Below are 17816 nucleotides of genomic sequence, written 5' to 3'. Positions count from 1 at the left end.
GCTCAATGTATGGAGTCACTTCACTATAGTTTGGATCACTTAGAACGCTTGTCGGAACTTCTGCAAATATCTCAGATGCATGGCCAGCTTTAGTAATGAGTTCAATTTACTTCTTTTGTATGTGGCTATATTCAGTTTATAGTTACTGTTAGAATATTTACTGGGAATATGTATACTCGCTTAAGATGCGAAAAACACACTATACCGCTGGCACAGGTCACTCACGACAGGCATCCTGTGTCACATAGCGTATTGAAGCTAGATGTATGAGGACACATCTGTACTTGATTTTGCTGGTGAACTACAGTATGTGTTCAGGTGACAGCTGCACTATAACATTACCTCTGCGAATGCTCCTTCGTAGTTTGTTACACAGATCAATGCGTGGATTTTCTGAATTTTCATCAGTGGCTCCTGGACTTTGCTCTGGTGAAGAGAGCCCTTTGCTGAGATCCAGAGGTACTTTACTGGTGGTGGGAGGTGGTGAGGTGGCTGGGCTGAATACAGACGTTGGGCTGCTTGCACTGGATGATGTGGACAAGTCTAAAGCTCCGATCCTTGAGTTTAATGGGGAGTTCAGAGACAGTTTTCTAGCTCTAACAGGTGACGATGTTCTGGAGAGAGACAATGGGGGTGGAGAGGAAAACTTGCGGCAGAGATGTGGTGATCTCCCATCGCTCAGGCTTTGGCTTGAAGCAAAAAAAAGTTCGAGAGACCTGTAGATACAATAAATAATAACATATTCACCAATATATCTTGTGTGACATGCATTTCTTTTTGTGCTGATCATTGGATTATATTTTTTTCGGGGGGGAGGGGGGAAGCGATTTAAAAACAATAATATGTAAAAGAGCTTAAAGAAGTGGATGCAGCTAGACTTAGACTGACAATTAACAATACCAGAGAGTACTCAAGCCAATGTTGGCCTATGTAGCATATTTACATGATGTTTCCGTCCAAATCCAAAAATTACTTTTGGGTGGATTTCAATATCCTTTACCTGCACTCCTCCTAACAGAAAGGTTCCGCAGTGCAGATAAAATCCCAAAGACAGATATTCTCTCCTGCTGGGGTGGGCGTTTATTTGGAAAAAAGCTCTGGCACTGGGCACAGGGCCTGATTCCGAGATGGAGGCAGCGCTAGTATTGACGCAGTTCAGCGACGTTTCGCTACTGTGCTTGCGCTAAATATCCAGAAATCACTTACTGCGCACGTGAGAGACCAAGTGTCCTATTCCGTTCACAAATGCATACGGCATTACTAACACTAGAGTTTGTGCTCTCTGTGCGTATCAGTGTGGAAACTGGGAGGTGACCTAAACAGATGGTAAATAGGGACCGTTTCATGGGCGTGCTATGGGAGTGTAATGGCCGGGTCTGGGAACACTGCTGCATTCTCAATCGTAAAACAGGATTTTGGTACTTACCGATAAATCCCTTTCTCCGATTCCACAGGGGACACTGGAGTTCAAGACAGTGGGGTATAGACAGTGGTAGAGTAGAGCCTGGCACTTTAAAAAAAAATCTAGAAGTGTGACTGGCTCCTCCCCCTCTATGCCCCATCAGCCCCAGTTTAAGAACTGAGCCCGAGAGGAGACGGAGAACAACAGGAAAACAAGGAGAAGGAGAAGACCACAGAACGGAACAAGACCGACTGAAGGAGAACAGAGGAAACCACTGCAGGGAATTATGCAGTCACACAACCATAGAAGGAACCAAACAACTGGCAGGTACGCAGCGCTGGGCGGGCGTCCAGTGTCCCCTGTGGAATCGGAGAAAGGGATTTATCGGTAAGTACCAAAATCCTGTTTTCTCCTTCATCCACTAGGGGACACTGGAGTTCAAGACAGTGGGGACGTCCCAAAGCCAACCTCCTTGGTGGGAAGCGCGGAGAACATGCCGACCCTTTGGCCAACAGAAACAGGGACCGCCAAGAACCAGAGGTTCAATGGAAGGCAAGAGCGGAGGATCAAGTGTAGTGAGCCAGGAGACAATCAGAACTCCAAGCGGAACAGACACAGAACTTCCACAACTTACAGCGTAAATAGAATGGAATAAGTGGCTAGCGAGAAAACACCCTCAGGTGAGAAGCATCAGAACACTGAAAACAGACCAAACCAGACTATTGGGAGCAGAGAGCTCCAACCAGAATCCATATGAGAAGGGCAGTAACCCGAGAACAAAAGTCGAGAAAACCGTACCAGATTCGGAAACAGGAAACTGCAGCTGTCGCAGATAGCAGAATACCAGCACTGTTGGACATAATCATATAGATACAAGTATAACGATACCAATCTACAGAAACAGTGCTGATCCTGTCCACAGACTCCTAACAAAGAGATTTGCAGGGAGGTAAAAGTCAAGGCCGAACAGTCACCATCAACCATTCTGGAGGTCCAACTACTACAAAGTTGTAAACCAGCAGAAGGAAAAGACCATGAGTGGAGATCACACTGGGGACGAAGCAGAGGCAGCATCTAGAGGATTGAGATTACAATACCTTCAGAGGGTCAGACAGCAGAACCCCACTCCGAAAACAGAGTAGAAAACAGCGACTGAACACCTGCAGCTGAAAAGAAAATCACAGCCACAAACTCCAAAACAACAGACAATTCCCAACATGACAGAAGTGCGTAGACAGTACCAACTGCTGGCCTGAACATATTCTGAAACACACAGGATACCCTAGCAGTTAAAGAGCACGTATGCAACAGCCACCCAGGGAGAGCTACCAATATAGGGAAGCATTCCATACAGCAAGGCTAGAGCACTAGGACAACCCTGAAAGTACCAGTCAGGTACCAGTCAACAGATTCTAGTAGAATAGTGTCACTAATCTCAATGTTAAAACTATGCACCAGGGAAGCTCTAAAATGTAGAGCCAACTGATTAACAGAGCGGATGGCTGCTAGGACCACCACTAGGGTGCATAAGGGAGAATAACGGCTATGCCATGTCAGGTTGGGCATTAGTGGGGTAAGCCCGCTTACCTATGAGCGTCCAAAAGCCCTCTGGACGCTATGTAGAATGTCACTGACCTTTTCCATCTCACAGCAACCTGCCCCATTAGGTATAGGGAGTAGCTTCAGTGGGCTAAGACCCTATGCTCTACAGCACGGACTTCAGCCTGGAGATGTTGAGGTAGAAAACACTGTATAAACTAGCAAAATGTTAGTGGAGACAAGAAGGTTGTACAACAGTACTCTGCACCTGAGCTGGTTATATTAGGGATGTGTATCCATATAGAAACTTTTCATAAAACAGAAAACGGTCTGCTCGTGTAAGTATCAGTACATTAACACTTATAATGGTGAAGTGTGTATAACGCCCACAAATCTAATACAATCCAGGCCTGACCCTGCCTATATCAGCGGGTGGCCCTAGGCCTTCATTTAATTTAACAAATGAAGCCCTGAGGATGGAATAGAACCTGGATGCTCTATGTACAGATAGAGTGTACCTAGGGGCCCTTTAGACACTCATGTACTGAGATATGTGACAAGACAATAATATGGAGTACCGGAATCTATACGGAGAAGGGTACCTGTACATAGACAGAGTGCGTTCGTTATCCCCAGAAAAGAAGGGATATATCTGTAGTGATAACCCCAATAGGGTTAAAAACCAGGTTTTTCCAATTATTAGAAAATATTCATACAAGGAATGGGAATATATCAGTATATATACACACATACACACAGACAACATAGTTGCATGAGAAGGCAATCTCTTTGAAAGGAAGAGTAGTGCCTACACAGCAAGTTTACTTGTCAGACTCCTGCACGGGGAGATCAGCATGCCATATCTATACATGTCCTGCCTCAGGAGATCAGCATGCTGCATATATATATATATATATATATACATATACATACACATACATATATATATACATATATACGTACACATATACATATATTATACACACATATACATACATACACACACACACACATACATACACAAATATCCCGCCTTCTTAGTGTCTTATAAGTTTGCTACCAAGTGCAAAGTTGAAAATAATCATAGATCACCCTAAAGGGGGGCGTCATAGATAGGGACTGACAAGAACAGAACTATAACCCCAGGAGGATTAAAGTACATATGATTAAATAATCACCAGTTATTTATATGGTGACAAGTTGGCCACTCACATTTGGAGTAAACCAGAGTGCCACAGGGAGAGTATACAAACTCCACACTGATGTGGGAAAGGTGGGAATTGAACTCACAACCTCCGCGCCGGGAGGCGGGAATGCCAACCACTACACCATCCGAGCTACTATATATATATATATATATATATACACATGTACATACAAGAAGGCCCCAGTTATGTATAGGGTTCATAATAGAAGCAATGCCTTAGGGAATTGCGACTATCATTATGTAAGCTGCAGAACTTGACTCTAGTCTATAGAGCCACCATTAATATATATATATGGATAAAGCTGACAGCTATTGGTAATCCCAGGCGGCTTCCCATCCGTGGAATATAGGTATATACCCACATACAAAACCTTAGGGACAGATGGTGTAAAGCGGAGTTATTGTATTAACTACCGCATCAGGAGAGACCAGCCTCCAATCGCAAACCTCTCTTTTAAAATATGCTATGTACCAGACATAAAACTGATAACAGATCCTACCTCTACCTTTATGGTAAGGATAAGAAGCGATAGATATTTATCTCCAAACATGCATACCTACATACAAGATTAGTAGGTGACGATAATAATTTGAAAATAGAACATGAGCAATAGTAGAGCTATGGAAGGAATTGAGCCACAAGACAAAATTCACTCCAGACATGTATATATTTTAAAGCAGGGCTTAGTATAAGATACAAATACATACATACATGTGGCTTACCTCCACGCAGGGGAACTGCTCATGTGCCGCCTGTGGTCGTCATTCTGCTACGGCATAGGAAGCAGGATATTTTAGCAGCGTGCTATCCCAGACTATCCTGGGACCCTTCTGTTACTGGTTACTTACTTTAAAAGCGGGAATCAAAAAGACAACCTCCATGCTGTGAGGCAGCAATGCCAACCCCCACACCGGCAGTAACTAACTTCCTCTTGTATGTGCTGCTGAATGGAGCACCTAAAATATAATCTATATAGATGCACATATGCATACCTTCTAAGGTAAACACAGAAGGCTGGTGAGAACTAGAAGTCTTTAAAGACCAGCCTATAAGTTAGTATATGTGCTGCCACATATATGTATGGGAAGAGTACTGCCCCTCTATAAGGTGAGCCATAACCTGGGTATGGGACGCAATAATCTGTTAACCCTGGGTTAAGGGTATGCTATAACCATAAATTCTGGCAGCAGCACCAGAACAGTGACTAAGGTGAGCCAATGTAAAACAATGTTCATTTAGGCAGGGTAGCTAGTGCACCCTGAGGTAGCCTTCACAAGCAATTAGATTAAGCTATGCAACCTTTGTATAGAACCAAGGGGAAGCCTGACATGGGGTAATACGAGTCATTTACTTTCATAACCGCATAATGCGGTGTTAAGCAAAAAGGGTATTGGGCTAGTTCCCATACTGCTAGCAACCAGCTATCTACTATAGCTAGCACTACTCCTGTCAAACAGTGACAGGCATCCCCTACCTTTTGCGCTTCAGCATTCCCAGCGTAGGAGGGGGAGGGTGGCGCGTAGGAGACCCACGCTAATAATCCCTGCTGTTAGGGCAGCCCAAAAGAGAGAAAACGGGAGGCGGCTGCTGGAGTGTGGGAGGAAACCGGAGTACCCGTAGGAAACCCACGCAAGGACAGGGAGAATATACAAACTCCACACAGTTAGGGCCGTAGCGGGAACTGAACCCATAACCTCAGTGCTGCGAGGCAGTAACGCTAACCATTACACTTAATGTGCTTTCCCTCATGCAGGCGGCTGTCTGCACAGCACTCCGTCCGGGTGCCTCTTCGCGGGGGAACTAATGCAGAGAATGTCTGCGCTGCTGCGCTAACAGGAAAACACCCCCAAAAGCAGGCTGCTACACGTTAGTGGAGGAAGCCATGCCGCCGCTGAAGTACTAAGTGCCCGTCCGGGGGCTGTGGGATGACACCGCTCCGTCTGTCAGCCCAGCCACTAAAAAGCATAGGGTCGCGGCGTCTCCTCCTTTGTATATTAGAGGAGAGCTGCTGGTTAGTTATAACATTAAAGCCCTTTTGCTATAGAGCTAATCTATCTGCTTAAGCGAGCACTGGTAGAACCGCGCTGCTCTCAGATGAGGGAGAGCACGGGCCAGACTATAGATGGCGCCGCTAACATGCATGACGCGCCCTTTCCATAATACCGGCTTTTATATATATGCGTGCCAAGGACCGCGCTGCTTGTCAGCGCTGCACTGCCTCCTGTAGAGGGACTCCTCTGGCTTCCGAAGCCGGCACCTTACACTGCTTGTGCAGATGGCGGGACCTCGCCTGTCAGCGCTGTACTGTTTAATGAGCAGCAGTGCGGCGTCTATCATTACTGTGTGATCTACTCACCCAGCATTACAACTCCTATATAGAGGAGGGAGGAGCAGGTGTCCTCAGTGACCGCCGCGGCATCACCGCGCTTTTGATTGCAGGGGCCGCGCTCCATCCCCTCCTTCAATTAAGAGGGTGATGGCTAGGAATAAGCCAGAGACCCTGACGCTGACTGTTGAGTGCAGCGGCGGGTCTCGTCAGCAGCTCCGACACCACCACGTGGCAGGTTGGAAGGAGCTGTGTATGACAAGCGCGCAGCACGCGCTGTCCCTAAGCCCAGCATTTTGGCCCACCGCTCCAGCTAGTCAGGAGTGGTGGGATATACTTACAAACTGCTGCGGCCGGGTTGCTGGGCTGGGGGGCAAATGAGGAAACCCGGACACGAACCGGTTTCAGTTGTGTCGGGTCCTCATGGAGTCTGATGACTCTGTTTAAAGTCCCCCCTCAGGGTCACCGGACACAGGCTGCAGTAGCCGTGTGGTGCCCTCCCGGCGGCTCCCACGTAGCAGGCAGACTGCCACAGTAAACAGTCTGCCTGTCCTCAATGCTTTAAATAAAAAGCTCTAAAAAAATAAAATAAAATAAATTATACTCAAAAAAGGCTGGAGACAGCCTGATGTGCTTCCGGCTCTCTCGGGCACATTCTAAAAACTGGGGCTGATGGGGCATAGAGGGGGAGGAGCCAGTCACACTTCTAGATTTTTTTTTAAAGTGCCAGGCTCTACTCTACCACCGTCTATACCCCACTGTCTTGAACTCCAGTGTCCCCTAGTGGATGAAGGAGAAATACAATGCTACAGAGGCCATGTCTTATTTAGATTTGATGAGAGTAGGTAAAGTAGTCCCTAGGTTATGGTGCGACTGATGTTGCATCAATGTTGTTTACATTCTCCATCGCAAATGCACAAACCACAGAGCCTGAAAGTGGGCGTCTCACCGCTCGCACACTCCATTACACTGTCCAGCACAAAAAGAAGGCTGAGATTAGCATTTGCATATTCCTGCAAACACTATTGCGAGATCGGCAGCAACATTACCAAATACTGGCGTAACTACCGTAGGTGCAGGGGGTGCAGCTGCTATGAGGCCCGGCCCTCCCCCTACACCTAAGGTGCCAGGCCAGCCATGGCCGGGTCCTCCAGCAGGCTCACCTGCCCTCCTGGTCAGCTCTGGCTCTCTTCAATTTTGCTATGGGGCCCCCCTAGGTCAAGTTACGCCCCTGTTATAATTATAAACCATTGCTGTATGAGGCCCTCAGTCTCTTCACACTGCACACAAATATTCATACCAGTAATGAATGAAAAAGTAAATCATTGAATAAATAAGAAAATGAGCCATACTGTGTACAAATAACAGACTATAATTGTTACCTGACTGGAATTGACGTGAGAGGTCGCTTGTAAATATCAGCCAGTTTATCCAGCACTACAAAAGCTGTGGTAAATATCCTGTAAGTATGCAGGAAGGTGTTGAGAAAATCAATGCTGAGGAAACGTAAGTCTGTCAGCCTCTCCAAGAGACGCTCCACGCTCGCATAGCGGATCTGAGGCACCTTGCAGGAGTTCAGGGTTTTGCTGAAGCATATATCCACATCATCTTTATGTAGTCTGGCATCAGATCTAAAATATTCATAACAGAAATGTTTCAGAAGTGTATTTGATGGAAATGGTGATAAATGATGCTATGGCAGCAGACGGACAACAATATACATGTACTGAATGACTGATCTCTCAGCCAAATGGTTTACACTGGAATGAATACAAGTCACTATATAGTAACATTAATAAAATGGAAGTGCTGTTCCCTTCCCAAAGATAATTTATTAAATGAAAGGGTCACATTGTGTACAGGCTGCGGGGTTGATGCAGAGCTAATCATACACCTGACTGCGGAGCCTATATGCGGAGCCCAGTGTATCTGCTCTGGAACAGAGCAAATGCAAATACAGGCAGAGTCATATGCATATCACTTGCTTCTACAGTAATCTAATGAGGAGGGTAACAGGGTTGCAATGGGCGTTCACTTGTAGACATAGTGGAAATGAGGGCGTGCAGACAGAACTTCAGGCAGTGCAGAGTTGGACGTAACTGATTTATATGCATGCTTGGAGGCGTATCTTTTGCATCTATTACAGTATAGGGTAGATGTAAGTGCACACTGATATAATGATGGCTAGTAACACACAAGGTGTACCATGGGGTAGATGCATTTTTTTATGCATGTAGCTTGGGAGATACATATGCCTGATTTACCCCCACCTCTGCAACAGGCCCTGGCTGTATCTTTTCCTCTATGTGGGGGAGATGTACTAAGCCTTGGAGAGATATAAAGTACCAACCAATCAGCTCCTAACTGTCATTTTCAAGGCTGTGTTTAAAAAATGACAGAAGCTGATTGGTTGGTACTTTATCTCTCTCCACTTTATCTCTCTCCAAGGTTTAGTACATCTACCCCTGTGTGTGGCAATAGTATATGTGTTAGCTAATACAGAGCTGTAATTACAAATTATAGTGCCTTATACCCCTTTTCCAATGGCCAAAATACCCGGGTTATTGATGTGTCAACCCGGGTCGATTGACCCAGTATTTCTTCCCGGGACTCAAGCAAGGTTTTACGTGGGTAAAACCCTGGTCAGGCTCAGTGGAAACGGGTAACCCGGGTCGGAACCTGTTTACCACGTGGTGACTGGCTGGTATTCGGAAGCCGTCTGTGACAGCTGTCACCGGGGAGAGAGAGATTACAGCCTCCCCGTATGGTCCGGACCGTTCTGGTCTTTAACGCTTCATGCAGGGAGGCTGTAATCTCTCCCTCCCCGTTGACAACTGTCACAGACAGCATCCCGAATCCTGAATGACACCCCTCTGGAAAGGACCCTGGTCGCCGGTCCGCTCGGTCTGGCGTTCAGGGGATATCTGGAGTTTCCGGCACTTGGTGATGACATCATCTCCAAGCGCTGGCCCTGCACCCGTGTGCAGTGTGAACGGCACTGACCCGGGATATTCCCGGGTCGGTGTCGCAGTGGAAATGGGGTAAATCCCGGGTCTGACCCAGCTTGGAACAGTGGCCCTCATTCAGAGCCGGACGCTCTGAGCAGAGCGCTCGCTCTGAATGAGGGCCGTCCTCCATAAAAATGGAGCGTCCTCCTGGACGCTCGTATAGCTGTGGGTCACCACCCACAGCACATACGAGCGTGCAGGATGATGGTCGCGATGGTCTTGACCATCGCGACCATCGCCAGTGCGACCAGAAGCCTGTGGTCTGGGTTTTCGACCACAAGCCCTGGAGTGATTTTGGCTCTATCAGAGCCAAAATCACTCCCACTGACATCACTAGTGATGTCAGTGGGGCCGGCTTCTGACGTCTGGCAGGCACGCCCCCGGCACGCCCACCAAAGGGGGCGTGCTGTCAATCAACATCGACAGCACGCCCCCTTTGATCAGACACAACGAGCGAAGGAAAGTCCTTCGCTCGTCGCGTCTGGCGCATGCGCACGACGGAGCTCCCTCCGTCGTGCGCATGCGCAGTGCACACCGTCGACCCACTTGCGAGCGGACAGCCGCTTGCGAGTGGGTCTGAATGAGGCCCCGTGTTCCAATCCCAGATCAGACCCGGGATTTTGGTGGAAAAGGGGTTTTAGTCAAGAAGTAATTTGACGTCCCCTAAGCCCCCAATGGTCACCCCCTAGTTACAGCCCAGAACAAGTCTGTGTTATCTATGTGTATGCCTTCACAAAATGTTGGCCCTACATAAATAAGTTTTAATAAATAAATTAACAAACAAAGTTCTGTGCACGCGATGGCAACTACTGCCAATCATATTCCTGATGACTATTATTTCCGCTGTAACAATGTCTGACGCATTCCCTTTGTTCCCTCTAACATTTATGTTTAGTCCGTCACATCACTTTACATTAGAAACACATGAATAACAATGTAAATACCTCTGTGATAATAAAAGCCTGTCACACTTCACATCTATAGAAGTGACAAAATTCCATATCCACTTTGTTTTTAATATAGACTGAAAAGTTCCAGTAGGGTTACGGTATAGCAGTCCAGAAGGTTCATTTAGATTGCACACAACTAAACTATTATTAGAGGGTTATTTTCTTCATGTGGTGTAACAGCTCCGTGCAATATTCTATTTCTAACATCCTTATTTGGAAGAACAAAACCACATATGGGGAAAGGTAATCTGGCTGCTAAAAATCTAAATAATAATAACAAATATACCTCTTGATAAGTGTTGCTAGGTTCAAAATCTCCTCCTAAAGAGGAACTAATATAAAATAAATGATACATACTGACACACATTACCAGCTCTAAAATATCAGTTTTAACTGACTGGAAGCTGCCATAATAACCATGCTGTGTATAAGAGGAAATACGTTTTTTTATTTTTTCCTATTTATCAAAGGCTGTAGCAGCTATCACTGAGAATCGCTGGCAGTAGCAGCTATCACTGAGAATCGCTGGCAGTAGCAGCTATCACTGAGAATCGCTGGCAGTAGCAGCTATCACTGAGAATCGCTGGCAGTAGCACCTATCACTGAGAATCGCTGGCAGTAGCAGCTATCACTGAGAATCGCTGGCAGTAGCAGCTATCACTGAGAATCGCTGGCAGTAGCAGCTATCACTGAGAATCGCTGGCAGTAGCTATCACTGAGAATCGCTGGCTGTAGCAGCTATCACTGAGAATCGCTGGCTGTAGCAGCTATCACTGAGAATCGCTGGCAGTAGCAGCTATCACTGAGAATCGCTGGCAGTAGCAGCTATCACTGAGAATCGCTGGCAGTAGCTATCACTGAGAATCGCTGGCAGTAGCTATCACTGAGAATCGCTGGCAGTAGCAGCTATCACTGAGAATCGCTGGCAGTAGCAGCTATCACTGAGAATCGCTGGCAGTAGCAGCTATCACTGAGAATCGCTGGCAGTAGCAGCTATCACTGAGAATCGCTGGCAGTAGCAGCTATCACTGAGAATCGCTGGCAGTAGCAGCTATCACTGAGAATCGCTGGCAGTAGCTATCATTGAGAATCGCTGGCTGTAGCAGCTATCACTGAGAATCGCTGGCTGTAGCAGCTATCACTGAGAATCGCTGGCAGTAGCAGCTATCACTGAGAATCGCTGGCAGTAGCAGCTATCACTGAGAATCGCTGGCAGTAGCTATCACTGAGAATCGCTGGCAGTAGCTATCACTGAGAATCGCTGGCAGTAGCTATCACTGAGAATCGCTGGCAGTAGCTATCACTGAGAATCGCTGGCAGTAGCTATCACTGAGAATCGCTGGCAGTAGCTATCACTGAGAATCGCTGGCAGTAGCTATCACTGAGAATCGCTGGCTGTAGCAGCTATCACTGAGAATCGCTGGCTGTAGCAGCTATCACTGAGAATCGCTGGCAGTAGCAGCTATCACTGAGAATCGCTGGCAGTAGCTATCACTGAGAATCGCTGGCTGTAGCAGCTATCACTGAGAATCGCTGGCTGTAGCAGCTATCACTGAGAATCGCTGGCTGTAGCAGCTATCACTGAGAATCGCTGGCAGTAGCAGCTATCACTGAGAATCGCTGGCAGTAGCTATCACTGAGAATCGCTGGCAGTAGCTATCACTGAGAATCGCTGGCTGTAGCTATCACTGAGAATCGCTGGCAGTAGCTATCACTGAGAATCGCTGGCAGTAGCTATCACTGAGAATCGCTGGCAGTAGCTATCACTGAGAATCGCTGGCAATAGCTATCACTGAGAATCGCTGGCAGTAGCTATCACTGAGAATCGCTGGCAGTAGCAGCTATCACTGAGAATCGCTGGCAGTAGCAGCTATCACTGAGAATCGCTGGCAGTAACAGCTATCACTGAGAATCGCTGGCAGTAGCAGCTATCACTGAGAATCGCTGGCAGTAGCAGCTATCACTGAGAATCGCTGGCAGTAGCAGCTATCACTGAGAATCGCTGGCAGTAGCAGCTATCACTGAGAATCGCTGGCAGTAGCTATCACTGAGAATCTCTGGCTGTAGCAGCTATCACTGAGAATCGCTGGCAGTAGCAGCTATCACTGAGAATCGCTGGCAGTAGCAGCTATCACTGAGAATCGCTGGCAGTAGCTATCACTGAGAATCGCTGGCAGTAGCTATCACTGAGAATCGCTGGCAGTAGCTATCACTGAGAATCGCTGGCAGTAGCTATCACTGAGAATCGCTGGCAGTAGCTATCACTGAGAATCGCTGGCAGTAGCTATCACTGAGAATCGCTGACAGTAGCTATCACTGAGAATCGCTGGCAGTAGCTATCACTGAGAATCGCTGACAGTAGCTATCACTGAGAATCGCTGGCAGTAGCTATCACTGAGAATCGCTGGCTGTAGCAGCTATCACTGAGAATCGCTGGCAGTAGCAGCTATCACTGAGAATCGCTGGCAGTAGCAGCTATCACTGAGAATCGCTGGCAGTAGCAGCTATCACTGAGAATCGCTGGCAGTAGCAGCTATCACTGAGAATCGCTGGCAGTAGCAGCTATCACTGAGAATCGCTGGCAGTAGCTATCACTGAGAATCGCTGGCAGTAGCTATCACTGAGAATCGCTGGCAGTAGCTATCACTGAGAATCGCTGGCTGTAGCTATCACTGAGAATCGCTGGCAGTAGCTATCACTGAGAATCGCTGGCTGTAGCAGCTATCACTGAGAATCGCTGGCTGTAGCAGCTATCACTGAGAATCGCTGGCTGTAGCAGCTATCACTGAGAAGCGCTGGCTGTAGCAGCTATCACTGAGAAGCGCTGGCAGTAGCAGCTATCACTGAGAATCGCTGGCAGTAGCTATCACTGAGAATCGCTGGCAGTAGCTATCACGGAGAATCGCTGGCAGTAGCTATCACTGAGAATCGCTGGCAGTAGCTATCACTGAGAATCGCTGGCAGTAGCTATCACTGAGAATCGCTGGCAGTAGCTATCACTGAGAATCGCTGGCAGTAGCTATCACTGAGAATCGCTGGCAGTAGCTATCACTGAGAGTCGCTGGCAGTAGCTGGCTATGAGCCTGATGCAGAGGTGCTCGCAGTACCGATGTTTGTGCAGTTGAGCCATGTATTTCTACTGCACATGCATGAAAAAGTCTTGAAACATCTTACTGCGCACGCGTGAACCAATGCACGCAATGGCATACACAGTTGTGGATGACAGCGCATGACTTGAAATGACATCTGCGATCCATGGGCGTTTCAGTGTGGAGACTGGGAGGTGACCAAAAGAGGAGGACGCATGGGCATGTTATGGAAATCCAAGGGCGTGTATTGGCATACGGCTGCGTTCACTTTCACAGCACTGCAGCCACAGTTGCCATATTTTGAAAAAGTTACAAGGGAGGCTGTGCGCCAGGCAGGGCCTGCTTGGGGAGTCGATGTTGAGACCGATGGTGTGTCAATGTTGAGCATTACTCACATATACAAAGTGGGTGTCGCAGGGTTAGCTCCGTCCGTCACAAGATGCATGCTCAAGCTAACATTTTCGCACTTCCCAATCCGTGAGAAACGGCAGCCGCACTTGAACTGCGTGCACTCTGGATAAGACCCTATGTGTGTGTGTGCGTGCTTTTGTGTGTTAGGGTATTAAGGGGTCTATTTACTAAGCAGTGTTAGGAGACAAGAGTGAAAAGTGATAAGGTGCCAGCCAATCAGCTCCCAACTGTCATTTTTCAAACACAGCCTGTGAGATGACAGTTGGGAGCTGATTGGCTGGCACTTTATCACTTTTCACTCTGTCTACTAACATTGCTTAGTAAATAGACCCCTAAGACTGTAAGCTCCACTGGCTATGATCTGGGCTGGGTATCGGATTTTCTCTGTGTAGGGTGGCAGCCGAAATGAAGCTCTTCTTTTCAATACACAAACTGTCAAACCTTTAAGGTAAGGTAATTAACACCATAAAGAAAACATTACGTGATTTTTAAGTACATTTTCCAATAATGTAGAAGTCACAAATATACAATTTTCTATCAAGACCATTTGATATCATTAATAATATATTATGTTGCCTCAAAATTCTGTTGCTTGTAACAGTGGCCTCTTTGCAGGTCCCTAGCTCTTATGTCCTACACTACCCTGTAAGATGCAGTTAGGGCAAGTTACTGGGCAGTGTGAGAAAGGGCAGCTTATCTTCTTATATTACTGATTCCGTTTATCTTGAGGGGTGGTGGAAGATTCTACTGCAGATGAAAGTGTCTATGTAGTGAAGTACCAGGTCCAACTGACCAAAGAAAACTTTCTTTGTGCATATTCACATTATGTTGATGTAAGTGCAATCCTTTGGGGAAAGACGCATTCAGTACATCTCACAGTGACAAACTCTCTTTCTATTACATCTGGGGTGGAGCAAATACGGTGGAATTCCAGTTACCACTACTACAAGGGACCCTGACCAGAATCTCACACCTACTAGTGCCGTGACAGCTGAATGGCCGATGTGGGCAATGGGCACTGACTAGGGATGGCAACCTGGCTCCACTATTTTTAGTTTGATGGGCTCGAGGGGCAAATATTGCTTTGTACATTTGCTTTTGGTAATATTTACACTAGCAAATAATCACACGAATGCGCAAAACATCGGCATTACGTGCCCCTCTGAATCATGGTGGCAGGACTTCTCTAGAGCTGCCACATTACTACTGAACCCTGCTTTACCAGATTGGTACCCCAGGCACTCATACATTTACTACTTGTAACTCTCTCTTTAATTTCGCCAACTTCTGCACACATCTTTAGGTTTAGTTTCTTACCTGATCATGTGTGGAACTTTGACTTTAGAGTTTTCCTCAAATACATTACTCATCAAGCCATTGCACCGTATATTCTCAATGCACTGTCAAAATGAAACCAATAAAAAATTAGTCCCATAGCTTATAATTAAAACTTTTTAATGTGCTGTCAATCAATATGTGAAGAACGTATTAACCAACTTTTCTGTCAATCAGTAAGTGGGAGGCTTATTAGCCAGCTCATTATAACAAGGGAATTCATGGGAACTTTATTTAACTACCGTAGTAATTTTCCCTGGTTATTCTTATGCAATTTTCTCTTGTACTCCAACTACCTTATCTGCAAGGTACTTTTTCCTATCTCATACGTTTTTATTTTTGGGAGGTGGGAGTAGGACTTTCCATCTAGCTAAAGTATCCTGCATGGGATGATGAGAGGAGAAATAAAAACCTTGTCAAGGGGAAATACAGAGCTTTCTTGGCTCTTTTATTACTGGACATTGGGCCTGGTTCAGATCCGTACGCAAATGCCATCGCAGCTGCAATTTCTCACTGATCGCAGTAGCGAAACTATGCTAATGTCTCTGAAGCTTGCCCGAGCATATGGACGCCCACTGCTGCCTTCTCATATCCATCAGCCGATATGCAACAGCGTAAACATCGGGACTATCGGCGCAGTTCAGGCAGCCACGCAGCTTCTGAGTGAAGTCTGACCTGTCTCAAACCCTGGTCTCTCCTGACACGCTGAGAGCTCTCATACTTTGAAAATGCAATGGCTTATATATGCACGCTCGCGAGACAAATTTTAAACTGTTCCAACACGCCTGCGTTTGCCTAGCCAATCTCCGTTACCAACGCTTACTACCTGTCACTCACTTTGCATATAAATCCTCTGTTTGGAGTAATCGCAAATAAATTGCGGCGGGTTCAGTGCGGCTTTCGTGGGTGCGCAATGGCTGATGATCGCTCAATCTGCCTAAACAGTGGCATTGACATGCGGACCTGAATCAGGCCCAAAGTGGTGGCTTACAGTTATTCTAGGGCATAACTGATGTGAATTGTAAATCCTGAATATGTTTCAAGATCCACTGCGTGTAGTTAAGGGGTTTATCACTAGTTTATATTTTGTGTGCTTTTGGTAGAGACACCAAAGTGAAATTAAAGACACTGGGCCTAATTCAGACCCGCTCGTGAGCGCTGAGCGCTCGCAAGCGGGTCGATGTTGGCCCAGTGCGCATGCGCACGAGGGAGCCGGCTCTGTCGTGCGCATGCGCGAGACCCGGATAGCGACGGCTAAGCAGTCGCTATGGGTCTCGCTACAAAGGGGGCATGCTGTCGATGGCGAGTGACAGCACGCCCCCTTTGGTGGGCGTGCCGGGGGCGTTGCTGCCCAGACGGAGACATTCCCATGGGAACGCCTACCGTCTGGGGCCGGCCCCACTGACATCACAAGTGATGTCACTGGGAGTGCTCTCGGCTCTGATAGAGCCGAAAGCACTCCAGGGCTTGCGGCAGACGAGACCCTACCACAAGGGTCTCGTTGCAAGCCCGATGGTCGCGATGGTCTTGACCATCGCGACCATCTTTTTGGCCGCTCGCTATAGCTGTGGGTGGTCACCCACAGCTATGCGAGCGGCCGGGAGGCCGCTCAAAAATTAGGAAGGACGGCCCTGATTCAGAGTGAGCGGTCTGTCAGAGCGTCCGGCTCTGAATCAGGGCCACTGTTTTAAATTATATCTCAAATGATGTGTTATATTGAGCAGTGCATAGGTAGAGTAGACACAATCTGACTGTCTGGTTGTGAACTGTAATCTCTGACTACAGTTCTTGAGAAATTTCAGGGCACAGAACCGTATATAAGCAGTACTGCACACTGAGAAGTCAGCTTGTTCACTTCCTTCCTGAAACTCGTTATGGAGCTTAATAGAGGCCACTGGAGAGCCATGATGTTCTATGACTACAAGAGTGAAAATCTTTACCGACTGCGAGCTGCTTTAAGGGAAGAAGCACGGTCCCGAACCACTGTGTTTGAATGGTTTGCTGATTTTCAGCACAGGAGACGTTCCCTGGAAGATGAGGAGCATTGCGACCGACCTGTGTCCGCCATCAACGAGGGCAATGTTGCTACCGTGAGGTGGACGCCAGGGTGTCCGAGGCCCAGTTAGAGAAGGACATAGGTATCCCATTGGATTCCATCCGCTCGATACTGCACAAAAAGCTTGGCCTGAGCAAGATTTCTGCAAGCTGGGTGCTCTATCAGCTGACTTGAGAACAGAAGGAGGCTCGGGTGACTTGTAGACGCAACATGCTGACTAGGTTTAATGGTGGTCATTCAAACTCTGTTTCGGAGATCATCAGTGGCGATGAACCCTGGATCTACAGTTTCGAACCCGAGACCAAGCAACAGTCGGCCCAGCAGACCCAAGTTGGAGGTGCGCCACCACAGAAGATACGACGTAAGCGCAGTGTGGCCAAGCACATGGTGGCTATTTTAGTGGCCAAGACTGGTTATATACCGTAGCTACTCTACCACCCGTGCAGCAGTGCACCGTCACTGGGGACTTTATGCCAACCAATGCCTGCCGCA

General features: G+C 47.2%; 1 protein-coding gene across 2 annotated transcripts in view; it reads right to left on the bottom strand.

The window, feature by feature from the left end:
- The window catches only part of RASGRF2 (Ras protein specific guanine nucleotide releasing factor 2), a 357153-nt gene that overhangs the window by 82992 nt on the left and 256345 nt on the right, over positions 1-17816 (bottom strand). For both annotated transcript variants that reach the window (XM_088443784.1, XM_088443785.1), the window contains exons 13-15: positions 15251-15333; positions 7858-8106; positions 343-716 (exon numbers count right to left, since the gene is read on the bottom strand). In XM_088443784.1, the coding sequence (XP_088299910.1) occupies positions 343-716; positions 7858-8106; positions 15251-15333 (706 nt within the window). The remainder of the gene's footprint in view (positions 1-342; positions 717-7857; positions 8107-15250; positions 15334-17816) is intronic.

Source organism: Taudactylus pleione, unplaced genomic scaffold, assembly GCF_031769625.1.
Source record: "Taudactylus pleione unplaced genomic scaffold, aTauple2 ptg000333l, whole genome shotgun sequence".
Classification (NCBI taxonomy): domain Eukaryota; kingdom Metazoa; phylum Chordata; class Amphibia; order Anura; family Myobatrachidae; genus Taudactylus; species Taudactylus pleione.
Note: the sequence above shows the minus strand (reverse complement) of the source record. Positions and strands in the feature narration are given on the sequence as shown.